Source organism: Talpa occidentalis, unplaced genomic scaffold (assembly GCF_014898055.3).
Source record: "Talpa occidentalis isolate TD23 unplaced genomic scaffold, MPIMG_talOcc4v2.1 talOcc4.9, whole genome shotgun sequence".
In the NCBI taxonomy this organism is placed as follows: Eukaryota; Metazoa; Chordata; class Mammalia; order Eulipotyphla; family Talpidae; genus Talpa; species Talpa occidentalis.
In genome coordinates, this window is record NW_023605305.1 from 6294145 (window position 1) to 6309008 (window position 14864).

Consider the following 14864-nt stretch of genomic DNA (forward strand, 5'->3'; position numbering starts at 1 on the left):
TCACAGCTGTCTTAGCACACGGCAGTAGGACGACTGCCCCAGTTTTACAGTCCGGGGAATTTGGGCTCAGAGAAGTTAAGTAACTTTCCCGTGGTCACACAGCTAGTGAGAGTGGCCTGGGGCCCTGCTCCATCCAGCAGTGCTTGCATACATGCTAACCACCCCTCTCACAGATGTGCACACCTGCACCGCCCCCATAGACAGGTGTGTGCACCTGTCCATTTGTGTGTGTGTGTATGTGTGTGTGTGTGTGTGTTTGTGTGTGAGCCTCCTGGACACACCCTCACACACAGACACAGACCCACTGCAGGAATCTGGATGTCCCAGCTGGGGGCTCTGCTTGGGTCTCTGCTTCTGCTCACAAGGGGCCTGGGGAGTGACTGTCTGACAGGGGCCCTGTTTTGTGAGGCCCCTCGGGGCCTCCCCCCTTCTTAGGGCCCCAGTCCAGCGACCAGCCCTGGGAATATCCGCTCCACCCAGAGCCTGCCTGAATTTTGCAGCTGTAGCTTTGGGGGAGGGACTGTGACCTTTGGGGGTTTCTGTTCTGCCCGGTTCTAGCCAGCAGCAGAGAGTGGGGTACCAGGCCAGAAAAGCCCCTTTTCTGGAGGATGAGGAATGACATTTGGGTGTTCCCCCTTCTCTCCCACTGGCCCACACTCAGAGCCGGGCTTGGGAGGGCAGTGGAGGAGGTCACTCTCTGGAGATGCTGTCTGTCCCGCAATGGCATGGGCGCGGGTGGTGCCAGGAGAACAGGGGTTGGCAATGGCTGACCTTTCTCGCCTCCCCCCACATCCAGCCTCATCTGCCTGCTGATAAGGTCCGGAGCGCTCCGGGCCTGGAGCAGCAGCATCTGCTGACCACGGCGCCCAGCTCCAGCAGCAGCTCCCTGGAGAGCTCGACCACCAGCACGGACAAGAGCCATGTACAGGCCCCGGGCACGGAGAAGCACGATGGGTCTGGGGAAGCCCGGGCCAGCTCCCGGGGCTCAGGTAAGAGCTTCCTTGGGTGGGTTTTGCGCCAGAGGGGTCAAGTCCGCCGGCCTATCTCCCCTTCATACCTGGCAGTGCTGATTGGCCAGAGGTCATGGAATGACCATGGACTAGGGTCATCCCCATCCTGCCTGTCCTCCAGCCCCCGTGGTGCTGAGAGTCTCAGCAGCCCCCTTCACCACCAAACCTGTGTCTGCATCTCCATGTAGCCACGGCTCCTCCCAGGCGGGCAGTCACACCCTCTCCTCCCTGTTACCTGACTCAGTAGCTTCCGCCCCACATTGCCCAGGTGGAATGAGGTCTCTCTTCTGTGTCCCTGTCAGAGCCCACCCTTATCAGTGTGTTGTCTTGTCAGCACCCCTGCCTCTGCTCTGAGAGCTCCCTAGGAAGGTGTAGGCCCCACCTGGCACACAGCAGGTGGCCTAAGCCTTTGTGGAATGGATGAATGAGCTCCAAGTGTAGGCTCTTGGGCTTCTTGGAGTCTTTCTGATTTCTCAGTGACACCTCCTCCATGGTTGTCTGCTGTGGCTTCCTCCTGGGCCCCCATGTGGTACCCTTCCCACCCCCGCAATGTCTCTTTCACAATGTGCAAAGGCCATGGGGACTCTGGGTGACATTTGGGTACCGTGGAGGCTCAGGGTGGAAATTTCCTCCTGGCCCCAGTATATCAGCCCGCACCCCCCACCCTCACCTCTCTGGGGAGCTTGCTGGCTCCCTCCTCTTCCCAGGCTGCCCCAAGTTCTTGGGGTTGGGTGTCAGACTGGAGTGGGAATCCCGGGTTTATGAAATCTTAGCTACAGTTCTGCATGGAGGAGGATCTGCTGTGAATGCAGAGAATTATGTTTCATCTCCATAAAGGAGCAATTTCCTACCGTTTGATGCTGATTTGTTGGCCTACAGATGATGGGCCAGTGACAGAGGGTTCTGGCCTTTTTCTATGGGGTCTGACCCGGACGGCTGGTGTCTGGCAGTTACGGGAAAGTAGATCATCCCCAGGGGCAGCCTGGGTCCTGCAAACAGACTTCCTGCCACTGCTCACCCCTCTGCCCTGTGTGAAGAGTGGGCTTTGTTCAGAGTGCCTTTGCCAGCTTGGTATAATTGGCTCCTCTTGCTGGCAGTATGCTGGGCCAGCAGTTCTTACTTGATAGAAGCGGGAAATGAGGCACATGAAGGTGAGGTGACTCGCTCAAGGTTGCACAGCAGAGGGCTCTAGAGTGGGGCTCTGTGGCTCCCGGCCTCCTGTTCTTCCCCACAAGTCTTAATCTGCCTCTTGGGCAGGGCACAGGCTATGAAGTCGCCCCTACTCCATGACCCCCGCCCCCATTGACCGCCCTCTCCCCTCTTGTGCTTGGCAGAGCCTTCACCTGGCGGCCACGGGACCCAAGTCAACGTTACCTGCATCGTGAACGTTTGTAGTGGGTCTGACCACGGCTCTCAGTGCCCCTCGCAGGCTGGCTCCATGGCGGGGAACCCGGATGCCAGTCCTCCAGGCTCCCAGAAGGACGAGCGAGTTCCCTTCTCCAAGGAGGAATGTGCTTTTCAGTCCCAGTCGGGGGCTCCGGAGACTTTGCTGCAGGACCTGGAGGAGAAGCCCCTGCCCCTCGGCGTGCCGGACGCCGGCATGAAGCCCAGTTAGCCCAGCGGGCGCGGGCCACGCCACGGCCACGGCGGGCTGACCCCGACCACCCCGCGCAGGGACCTCAGCCAGGACTCTGCATTCTTTCTGGGCCAGACTCCCCGAGTGGCCTCCACAGCCTCATTATCAGAGAGAAGAGAGGGGAACTTCTTCTGTCGCCAGTGCAGCTTTCGCAGGTGCTGGACACGGACGAGGTGTGCTGGGCTGCCCGCAGGAGCCCCTGCCTCTCCGAGAGCCACCTCCCAGCTGGTCCTGCGAGCTTGGCTTCTAGAGCCCTTCTTTTTGCGTGTTTTGTTTGTTTATTTGTTTGAGCCCCTGGGCTCCTCAAGCTCGGGCTCCCTGGGAGGCCCTCACTTCCAGTCTCCTGGGGGTCCGCTGCCTGAGCCCCATGGAGAGGGGCCCCTAGAGCAGGGCAGCACCTGATCGCTGAGACTGCAGCCCAGTTCCAGCAGGTGGAGGTGTCATCCAGCAGATGGTGCTGTGCAGGGAGGGGGTGGCAGTCCCTGTAGCGGATGGATGTGTCCCAGGGGTGCTTAAGATCTTGGGAACCACCACTTCCAAGTCTCCTTCTGTCCCATCTTGTACCAGGTCTAGGCTCTAGTTTACCCACAGCTCGGGCCCCACTTCCCTCCTCCTTCCTCCCTCGGAGGCCATACTCCTATCAGGTAATGTCAGGAGTTCGAGATGACCCCAGCCATCTCTCTACCTACCTCAGCCTGGCCCTTTCTCCTTTGACTCCCAAGAAGTGCTACTGTTCCCTCAACCCCCTCCCTCTGTTTCTGGAGTCCCAGGCCCCAGGGGAACCAAGGAGCCACTTGGCACTAAGCTCGCCGCAATACCCAATGGACCAAAGGTGCTGAGGGCAGGTCCCACGTCTGTGTCGCCCACGTCATCGGATTGAGTGGCCGGCCCTGGAGCAGCTAAAGCGGCAGTTTTTGCCAAGGGATTCTTCCCCATTTGCAAGTCAGACCACTTTGGAAAGTGGGCAAGTGTGGCCTTGACCAGATTCTGGAAGGAAGGGCATGGGGACTCCTTGAGAAGTCCATTCGCTCACAGGTACTTGGATCTCTTGTTGAAAAATTCCGCTGGACTAGAACTTGCAGCTGAGCTTTGGGGGTGGAGAGCCCAGCGTCACAGTGGAGACAAGACTGCCTCCACCCTCCTCACCCCCATCAGGATGTCCAGCTGCTTGGGCTGACCAGTGTCTCCACCCACCGTGGATCCTGCAGAGCGATGGAGCGCATCTGCCCCCTGGTGGCCCGTCGATGGGAGGCCCGCAGGCCTCATGGCCTCAGAGCAGCCGGCTCAGCAGGACGGCTGTGACCCAGGGGCCGAGGCACCCCAGCTTGTGTTGATCGCAAGACACTGAGTTTGCACTGTATATCAGACAGATTTCTGCTTAGTAGTAATCCATGTGATCTATGTTGGTCTTGGGGTCTGAGCTGGGGTTTGTTTATGGTCCTGCCTGCCTGCTGCCACCATGGAGGGGTCAGTGGGGCTTGTGGCCACTTGTCTCTGACAACTCCAGGCTGTGACTGGACCCCAGAAGCACCCCCAAGCCAGCTTCCCTTGCTGAGAGCCTGGTCGTTACCTCAGGCCTGTGAGCAGTGAGGTGACAGCGCAGAGGCAGAAAGCTTTTCCCTTCTTCCTTCTAGGTCATTCATCTAGCCTCATGATTTGAAGCAAGACATTGTCAGTGTCAGGTATTAAATGTGCAGAACCCTCAAATTTGCACTCTCTAAAGAGGTTCTGCCATCTACTTTATCTGCCATAAAGATAAAGCATTCTCTTAGGAAGAAAAAAAAAGCTTTCCTAGAAATAGTGTATAAAGAGAAGAAAGGATAATATTTAATAGCTTCCCAATAAAATACCCAGTTACCCATCCCCTTATGGGTAAATGCCCGAAGCAGGGCCACGGAGACCAGAAAGCTTGCCACACGTCTCAGGAATCTTCTAGTGGGGACCCATAGGAAAGGGCCAGAAGGGCCAGGTAAATCTGGTAGGAAAAGAGCAAAATCAAAGTACGAATCAAGGTAAGGCTGCCATTGTCAGCCTCCCCATGGGTCTCTCACCCACGTCTCTTGCAAGTGTCTCCATGTATCTCAACTTCACATGTCTCCTTCCGTGTCCCCCAAGTCCCTGGTGCAAATCCACAGCCGAGAAGCCGATACGCCCTCCTTCCTCACATGTCCCTCTGCTCCATGTGTCTCTTCCCCCTCTTAGGGGCTGCACGGAATCTGGAACCTCCCCCTTTTATGGAGATGACACTGTGTAACAACTCCTGTGCTACTGAGTTGAGCTAGAAAAATAAATACATTTAATTTTGTATATACAAGAGCCCCATTAAAAAACATACGAGACTCGAAGACACTCAAGCAATTAAGTTTCTATCTCCTTCTGAACTAAAGAGAAAGGGGCAGGGGTCTGGGCTTCAAGGGGAAGAAGGTAACCCATGGAAGATGAGAAGAGCAAATGTTTGGTGAGCAGATGTTTCCCCGTGTGTATGAGTCTTTCTAGAATAAAAATCTACCTCTGTGCATAGCTCTCTTCCCGGTAAGGCAGTTAAGGGAGATGTAAAAAGCTTTTCCTGTATCTTCTGGGCCTTAATTGTCTCCAGCTTACAACAGTCTACATGCCAAAGTGGCACCTTTGAAGGGGAGGGAGTCTCTCCCTCAGCAGCTTTCTGTCCAGTACCAGGTAACTGACCTTTAAATATGCCCTCATCACATGCCCTGCCACCCCTCCCTCTTCAGCCTGCTCTTGGGGTCACCACAGCTTATGCAGCCCCCTCCAGGAACAAGGGTTTGGCCTCCAGGGCCATACCCAGGATGCCCATCCCTGGGAGCAACCTGCAGATCAGGGCAGGGTTCTAAAGAGGGAGGCCAGTTCCTCTCTGAATTGATCCTAAGGCAGGAGCAGGAGTTTTCAGTAACAGAGGGTGGAGGAGCTTGCTGCAAAGGACGTTGTCACGTAAAGGCCTGGCTGGGGTTCTACCCTGAGCTACCTCTTTAGCATAAGCTTAAGTATGCTCAAAAGGGGCTCCTTCAGGAGAACAGGCCCCCATTTCTTAGGAAATCGCAAGGGTTCCTGTGTCAGGAGCCAGGGACAAAGACCAAATCTGTTCTTTGTTTTACCACAAGTGTCACTGTATGCCCGTCCGCTGTACACCAGCAGCAGCAGGTGCATTTGGCCCGTGGTCAGTAATAGCCCTAGACCTCACTACAGATAATCACAGCCATAATCTTCATGTCCTGCATCCTGCTGTCCTCACCCGCCACCCTTCCGTCTTTCTCCATCACTATGTCAACCTAAAAATTCAGAAAGCTATGAAAACAGCAAAGTGCCTTTATTTGGGATCAAAGCATTGCAGTTTGGGAGACAGGTAGATTGGGGTCAAAACCTAAAATGTTTCCCCAGCGTGATAAAGTTAGGGTGTTTTATGGAAGGAAAAGAGGAAGATGAGACGAGTGGTTAAACAAAAAGTTGATTCATATTAACGGGCTTGCACTATTCTTGGCTATGCATAGCTGGCTACGGATTCTCCAGAAAGGATAAAAAGGGAACTGACCTGTTCTCTCCTCCTGCTGAAAGTCCCCAACCATCTGTCCTAGTGATCTGATGATTTCTCAGGCAATGTTCGCTTGACAGTGTCTTAAGACCATTGCTTTGACCCACCAACTTGAGATTGCATGCAAGGGACACCACTGACCACAGTGTTTACGCTGGAGGGGACAAGGGGTGGTGGCCTCCGTGGCTTGCAGGGGACAGTTGTGAAAAGAACATTAGCGCAGCCATTGCAGAAAGATGGGGCTTCTGCCTCCTTGGCCAGCACCTCTTCATCTGGCCCCTGTGGCTCTTCTCCAGCCCCACTCATTTTGCACCTCATCCAGCTTCCAGGCTCTGAGTACCACGGATGGACCCTGCCCGCTCCCAGGGTTTGAACAGCCACGTGTTTATGTGAAAGTGGCGGGCAGAGGACTGAGGGAACACACAGTTAATAGCAGGGGGAGCAAATGCGTGCAGAGGATCAAGGGGTGGGGGCGCCCCCTCTGGATCAGCAGGTCAGGGAAGGGACTGGGGAGAGAGTAGGGGAGCTGAGTTCTGTTCCCAGCAACTAGGGTGGGTGCAGTGAGAGGGAAACAAGGGACCAGGTTCAAGGGTAGCCACTCTCCTACCCAGGTGAGGCCGGGGGTGGGGGGGGTGGGGGGGAGTGGCCGGGAACTCAGCAAAAAGTTGTAACCAGCGGCGAGAGCTGTCCTTTGGAAAGAGGGCAGTCGGCAAGTGGGACTGGGGACAGGAAAGCGAATTCTTTCTTGCCTCTCATGCAATCTTATTGCCAGGAGATGGGGACGCGCCCTCCTGACTCGGCCCTGCATTATGAGGGCAGGACAGATTGGAAGCAGAGACCTGCGACGCGCTGGTTGCTCTCTGTCCAGTGCTCCAGCTCTTTGCTCCCAGCCCTGTCCCCCGGGGCTGCCTTCTGCAGGCTTCCTGCAGGGTCCGGCTGTGGGAAGGCACTAGTTGGAGGAGAGGAAGGCTAAGTGGGTATTTCCTGCTCTCCAAGTCCCTTCCAGTGGCTTCTACCTACAGGCACCCTCTTGCCACATTCTGCTGCCAGCACTCCTTTTCTCGCCTGAGCATCCCTGGGTTCAGTTTCCCCATCTAAACAGTGGGGGTATTGAAAGGCAATGTGGTATGAAGGGACATGAAGCAAAACTATCTGTGTCTCTCTTTTCTCTTTTTTCACCTTTTCCCCCCTTTATTGAGGTAACATTGGTTTACAACACTGTATGTGACTTGGGGGAATAGATTCGCACCTCAGACATATGTGACCACACCTCTCACCATCAAAGCCCCCATAGTCCTTTATTCTAGGCCAGTGGGCTCCCCCCGATACTCCCTCTTCTTCCTCCCCATCTAGTAGCCTGAATTCTGCAATCATATTTCTACCTCCTCTACTCTCAGCTCTCACTTCTGACACCAAACTTGCAGAAAGGCCAAGCCATTCTGCAACACTAGCTGGGGGCGGGCGCTACATTGTCACCCCTTTCAGACACGATGGACCTGGAGCGCGTAAGATCCCCCAGGGTAAGGGCTCAGTCCCACAAGACTCCCTCTCCCCACTTCAGAGACCAACCTAAAACCCAGGTGGTCTCTGAGCCTGTGACCGACTGGCTGGGAATTGAAGGTTCCCACAATGCCCTTCTTGGACTTGAGTATTTTGCTAGAGCAGCTTGAAGAACTCAGGAAAACAGGTAACTTGCTGGAGTGGACTTTATTACACAGGATACAACTCAGACTCAGGAACACCGGATAGAAGAGATGCCTGAGGAGCTGTACACGGGAGGAGTGAGCTCCCCTCCGCCTCCAGGAGCACCACCCCCAGCACCTGCACTTGTTCAGCACCCTGAAAACTCCGTGAACCCCATCATTTTGAGGTTTCATGGAGGCTTTGGTATATGGGGATGCTTGATTAAATCATTGGACGGACCTCCCTGGTGGCGCAAGGGGTTGAGTCTCAGCACTATGAAGCTATAGGCAGCCACTGCAGGAGAGTTCGATCCCTGGCCAGGGAGCTGAACCACATGGCACAGCAGACCTCTCCTGTTTCCCCGATGCTCCCCTCAGCAGTGTATTTCAGTCAGTCTGCCTGTTCTGCTCCCCACTCTGGTGAATCCTCTCACCCCCTCCCCCCATACCTCTGGCCTGTGCCCCAGTTCTTGTGTGCTTAAGTAAATAAATCTTTAAAAAAAATCATTGTACATTGATGTCCAGCCCCCAGTCCAACCCAGAGATAGAGGGTGGGGCTCTAATGGTCAGTTTCCTTGGCAACCAGCCCACATCTACAGGGGCTTTCCAAAAGTCACCTCATTCACGTAACTCAGGTATGGGTGCAAGGAGTTTGTTATGAATAACAAGACATGCCTTCGCCTTTATGGCCTCTGCGCCTACTTCAGGAACTGAGGTCCTAAGACCAACAATTAGGATAAAGGAGGCTCCTCCCATTGTTCTCATCAGTTAGGAGATTCAAAGGGTTTTAGGAACTCTGAGCCAGGAATGAAAGCAAAGATTAAATATGCATCTGTTATTACCAATCACAATATATAATTATTTAATTCAGAACAACTGAGGGCAGACGCCTGCCTGATGTGTTAGCTAGTCAAAACGAGCCAGGGCTGGTCCCTCCTGCCTCTTCTTTTCCCTGATCAGGACAGAAAAGTGGTTTCACTGAGATAGGGCCTGCCTAGATGGGGAGAGAGCAACTTTTGGGTTCTTCTTCTTCCTCTAGTTTGCATTCACTTGTCATCGCTGTAGAACTCCCTGAATGGATGGTGGGTTCTTGAAGCCACCCTAGTTCCCCCCTTTCTTAGCTGTGTACCTTCAGGTAAGTTTATAAACTTTTTTGTGCCTCACTCTCTTTATCTGTAAAATAGGGTTAACATAGTAGCTCCCAAAGAACGAGGGACCACGTGAGTCACTTCAGGAAATGCTTAGCACTGGGTCTACACATAATAAGTGCTCAATAAACATTTGCTGCTGTTTGTGTGTGGTTGGGCAGTGGAGAGGCTGCTGGACCCGGCCAGAGGAGCTGATGTGCTAGGAGGGGCTGTGTAGAGAGACACGTGGGCTCTGCCAAGTGGCAGTAAGTGCTAAGAAGGAAAATAAAGCCACATGGGGGGAGGGGTTTTGGGTGCTGCTAGGTGGCAAGATGGGCGTGGAATCCCCAGGCCCCCTTATTCTCGGGGCTATTGTCTTGGTACCCAGAGTTCCTGCTGGTCAAGCTAAAATGTAGGGTCAGGCAGGGGCCTCTCACCAAGGCCAAAATTCCTGGTGTAAGGAATATACTGGGAAACCAGTATCCGCTGAAAACAGCAGGCAGATATTATGGCCAGAGTAGCATGATGAGCTATAATAAACAAGCTAAACTAGTACTTTTTTTAAAGATTTACTTTATTAATTTATGCATAACAGGAGCTGGGGTGTAGGCCAGAGGTTCAGGGGGCAGGGGCAGTAAGAGGATTCACCACAGACAGAGTGGGGAGCAGAACAGGCAGATCTACTGAAATACACTGCTGAGGAGAGCAGCAGGGAGACAGGAGAGGCCTGTTGTGCCATGTGGGTAGCTCCCTGGCCAGGGATGCTACTCGTGCTGCAGAGGCTGCTGATAGCTTTCATAGGTTGCATCTTAACCCCTTGCACCACCAGGGAGGCCCTAGAATATCTTACTTATGAAGATTAGCAGAAAGCTAGGTAAGAATAGGGATTAGAGATAGTATGCTTTGGTTAGCGGGAACTCTGGAGCGCCCCAGGCAATAGCCCCCGGTCACTCCACCCTAGCTAACATCACCGATAAGGCGCCCCCAAGAATGTGAGGTTCTCCACATACTTGCCCACTGTCTCTGATCCTGCTTATAAATAAATCTGAGACTGCCCAGAGTTTGGGCTGCACTCCTTTAGAGGTGAGCTCCCTACGCCTCTCTCACTGGACTTTGAGTATTCTTTCTCTCATCCCTTTCTGCGTCCAAAGCAGCCGCCTGCAAGGCAACAGATGGGTTGAGCAGGACTTCTCTGTGGAGATGGTGTTTGAGACAGCGCCTTGGTGAAGGGAGGGCAGGGCAGGCTGGGAACCAGGGATAGGACAGGACATGGGGATGGTTTCAGGAGCCACAGAAAGGACCTTGAACTTTCCTTAGGGCGTGATGAGGAGATCTGAGCCCTGGAGCGTGAGAAGTTCTCTAGTTTTGCCGTCTAAGAGTTGGGGAACAGCTTTTGGTTATTTTATCTCCATAACTGCCCTGAGAGATAGGCAAGGCACCCATTATCCCTGTTTTGCAGAGGAGGGCACCAAGGGACAGGGCGGACTGGGTTTGATACTTATCTAGGGAGTCAACTTGGATGGACAGTCTGTTTACTGTGGGAGGCTCCTGACAGCCAGCTCTTGAGAATTTCACAAGAAAGCAAAAGCCTGGGCTCAAAGGGGAAGGAAGGGCTCGCTCTTTCTCAGGACTTCTCTTGTTATAGGACAGGGAGAGGGGCAGCCCAAACCCCGCAAACCTGCCTATTCTAAATAGGCTCTGCCATCCGCCGCATCAACACAAAACATAGGAGACTTTAATGGGAAGGAACTTTAATAAAACTAGGAAACAATACAGGTAAGGCAAAGAGTCTAGTTTCTAAATGAAGCACCCAAAGTGACCCGTCCCCTCGTGGGTAAAAGTCCATCCATATGGAAATGGCCCAGAGCAAGGCCCCAAAGCCTGCCACAAGTCTAAAGCATCTTCCAGTGGGGACCCTCAGAAAAGGGTCAGAAACAACCAGACAAGCCCGGAAGGAAAAGAGCAAAATCAACATCAAGATAAAAGCTGCCATGGTCACCTCCCCACGGGTCTCACCCACATCTGTGTCACCCAGTCCACGACCAAAAGACAAGCGCAGTTTCTTCACGTGTCTCTAGGCTCCAAGCGCCTCCTCCAGGTCTCCTGGCTCCATCCTGCTTCCTTCCTCAGTCTCTTCTGCAGCTTCTCCTCTTCCTGCTCAGCTCCACCCTCCCTTGGGTGGGGCAGGGAACCTGGAACCTCCCCCTTTCCTGGCCACCACCCTGTTACACTCTGACCTGCCTCCAACTCCATGTTCTGAAACCAGCAGCCAGGGCAGAAAGCTGGGCACTTGGGCTAAAGGCTGCTTGGGGAGAACCTCAGACCAGGCAGCCTGACCCCATGCCCCCCACCTGCCTAGGAGCTCCCTCCCTGGAGCTCATAACTTCCATTTGTAAAGCAAGGGGGCTGCTCCCTGAGCTGTGGGCTGTTCTTTGTCTTCTTCCCCATGAGGGACTGGTGCCATCCTGGACTTGGGCTGTCTGGTACAGTAGCCACCAGGCCTACGTGGCTACCGAGCACTGGCAATGTGGCTAGTCCAAACTGGACCTGTGAAATATAAGGTCTAGTATAAGACCCTGCGCTTCGTATACAAAATATCTCATTAATAATTTTTACTTATTACATGTAGGAGTGAGAATATTTTGGAGATATTAGGTTAAAAAATATTAATGTCATTTCACCCCTTTTTTTACTCTTTTTCATGCGGCTACTAAAACATTGAGAATTAGGCATGTGGCTTGCAGTATTTGTCTGTTGGGCAGGCTAAATGTCTTCAAGATCTGATTAAATTAATTCATAATTAAAATCTCAAGCCCCCCACCCCTCAGGTCCCTACCTCCCTCCCCATTGGGGTGCTCACAGCACTTATCACCTCAAATGCTGTGTAATTTATGTGTCTGTTACATTTATTGCTTGCTGTCTGCCACTCCTGCTAGAATAAAAACTCCAAGAGGGTCAAACTCTGTCTATTTTCAGTGATGTAGCCCCAGTGACTTAGAGCAGTGCGAAGTACACAGTAAATGTTTAATAAGTAGTGAATGAATGTGGGCATAGGAAGTATAGGGTTCCCAGTCACCAAATCTTCTGCTTTTGCTAAAGAAGCTCCCAATTTATGTTTTCAAGTGTTAATTGCCAGCTTTTAAAGCCTGGTAACTAATTCTAATTATTTCAAAATACTGCGTGGGCTAGAAGAAATATTTCTACAGCAGCTTTGGCTTCCTGCCTGCTCTCTGGTCCCCTTACTGGTGTAGATGATTCTAGTGGCCCCTGGCTGCTGATATGAGGATGAAGGACTAGTATTTGCATGGGCTGGTGTCCTGCACTATTTATAAAAATAAATCTGAAGTAGGACTGCAACAGAAAAGAAAATATCAGCTTTCATGAGGAATAATTTTCATAAATCATAATTTACCAATTTTAAGTGCCTATGTTGATGTATTTTGTTAACTGTATTCAGCCCTGTGGCCACCACAACAATTGAGATATAGAATAGTTCCATCACCCTGAAAAGTTCCCTTGTGCTCGGAGTCAACCTCTTTTCTCCACCTGCAGTCCTTGGCACCCACCAATCAAGTGCCATTTCGTTTGGTCTTTTCTGGAATGTCATAGAAATGGGATCATTGTAGTATGTGGTCTTTATTTATTAAGCTAATACTTTTGAGGTTCATCCAAAATGGTATCCATAGCTCCTTCTCATTGCTGAGAAGCACCCCATGTGTGGGTTGATGGATGTTTGATCATTCCCTGGTTTGGGCTATGAATATTCATGTAAAGTCTGCGTGCACATGGCTTTCATTTCTCTCGGGGGCAAATGCCAAGGGAGAGGACAGCTGTATGGTGGATGCATATTTAGATGGCTAAGAAATCAAGGGCACAAAGATCCTCAGGAATGCTGCTTGATTGAATGGTGACTGCACACTTGCATTTTTATTTTTTTGAAGATTTATTTATTTATGCATACAAGAACTGGGGTACAGGCCAGAGGTGCAGGGGATAAACTCTTGCATTTTTAATCATCTTCCCAGGTACAGCCAGGTTTCTCCAGATTCAGAGATCCTTCAGCTCTGCTTTCCCTCTGCCTCCCATCTGTGGTGTCTGGGTCTCAGCCCCTGAGGGAAGCTGGTGTCCTGGAGATTCTGAGAAGTTGATCCCACTTTATGGGGACTCCTCTTGCTCAGGAGTGAGTCAGTAGCGATTGCCCTCATTAGCGTAGCATTACAAGGGCTGATAATTATCACGGTTAATACCCCAGAGCAGCTTTGCCAACTCTTGTCCTGCATCTTCTGACTTTACGAGCCCACAGTGTCCTTCCTACCCTTTGGTGATAAGGTAAGAATGGAGCCACATCTCTCTACCCATTTGTTCCTTCATTCACAGTGCCTTTGCGTCCTTTCTGTGCTGGGCAATGTCTAGGTGTTGAAGAAACATTTGAGGACAAAGGCAAAATCTCTGCTGTCGGAGTGAGGAAAGAGAACACATGTATAAGCAAATAAATAAGATAATCTCAGCATTCGATTCTAAAAAGAAAACAGAACAGGGTAATGGATGAGGGGGATTTGAGGTAGGGCAGGTGGAATACCTGAAGCAAGAAAGAGTCAGCTAAAAAGGATTACCCAGAGCTACTCTGGGTAGCTACTCAGGGTAGCTACTCAGCCACATAGGGCTACTGAAATGAGCTAATTTGTATTGAGATGAAATACTATTAACCGCTCCCCCCAGATCTCATGAATACATTTTTTTGTTGGCTACAGATTGAGATAAAATTTTGGACCTATTAGATTAAATAAAACACATCATTAATTTTTCTTTTAAAAAATGTGCCAATTAGTAATTTAAAATTTCTATGTGGCTTCTGCGTGTGACTTGCACAGTGCGCCTATTGGACAGCAGTGGTCTAGGGGAAAAGCTCACTAAGGCGAGACACAAAGGTCCTGAGGCAGGGGCCGAGGGGGCAGAAGGACCAGGGAAAGTGGCAGACACAGGCCAGGAGGATCTTAGTGTGGGGTCTGTAAGGAGCTGGGTTTTACTCTCAATACAACGGGCAAGTTGCTTTAAGCAGGGAAGTTTTAAGGTTTGAAGCACGTCTTAGCCCACTCCAGTGGCTCAGACGAGGAGAACAGACTGGGGGTGCATGGGGGGACCCGGGGGGAGTGGGCTGAGAGAAGGGCAGCTTTCCCGTGGATGGAAGCAGAGCGCTGCAGGAGGACGAACCCTGCTTTCCGAGGCGGCCTGAGCCACGCTCCTTGCGCCCTGCCCTCCTCCGGGACTCAGTTTCCCCGGGTGCCACGGGCGGGCGGGCGGGGCTGTCCCTCGCTCCGCGCCTTCGGAGCCCGCAGCCCGACAGGAGCGCGCGCGGGCGCCAGGGGGCGCCGCCCTCGATGACTCGGCGCTCGGCTGGCCAGGCGGCGGCGCGTCGCCCTATCGATTGGTCGGGTCTGGGCGGCCGGAGCGCCACTGGCCCGCGCCATTGAGGAGCGGCGGAGAGGAAGCGCCGCGCAGTGCCGGGCAGGGCGGGCGGCCCGGACACCCACAGGTACGCGGCCAGGCGGGCCCGCGGCGGGCAGGCCCGGGAGCGCGGGTCGGGCGTGGGCCGCAGTCGGCGGTTCCGGCTCCGCTTCGGAACCGGGGCCCGGGGCCCCCGCCGGGAGCGCGGCGCGGGGGACCCCGGCGTCCGGCCCTGGGCCGTGCGAGCCCCTGCGGGGAGACCCTGAGCTTCCGAGCCCCCGCCGGCCCCGAGACCGCCGCCCCCGCGGGACCGTGCCTCGGAGCCCCCGCGGACACCCCAGGCACAGGATCGGGGTTGCCTGAGCCTCAGGGACCCCGGCGTCCTGTCCTGGGGTGTCAGAGCACCCCCCGCCCGAT

The 14864-nt window shown here is 53.2% G+C and overlaps 2 protein-coding genes across 4 annotated transcripts in view; both read left to right on the forward strand.

Annotated features, from left to right (window-relative positions):
• TNFRSF1B (TNF receptor superfamily member 1B) overlaps positions 1-6645 on the forward strand; it is a 28586-nt gene extending 21941 nt beyond the window's left edge. Inside the window, exons 9-10 of the mRNA XM_037498475.2 lie at positions 797-989; positions 2345-6645. Of these exons, the coding sequence (XP_037354372.1) occupies positions 797-989; positions 2345-2625 (474 nt within the window). The 3' untranslated portion in view covers positions 2626-6645. The remainder of the gene's footprint in view (positions 1-796; positions 990-2344) is intronic.
• A 7825-nt stretch (positions 6646-14470) lies between these two features.
• VPS13D (vacuolar protein sorting 13 homolog D) overlaps positions 14471-14864 on the forward strand; it is a 199992-nt gene continuing 199598 nt past the window's right edge. For all 3 annotated transcript variants that reach the window (XM_037501218.2, XM_054691171.1, XM_037501217.2), the window contains exon 1: positions 14471-14535. The gene's annotated coding sequence lies outside the window, so the exon portion shown is untranslated. The remainder of the gene's footprint in view (positions 14536-14864) is intronic.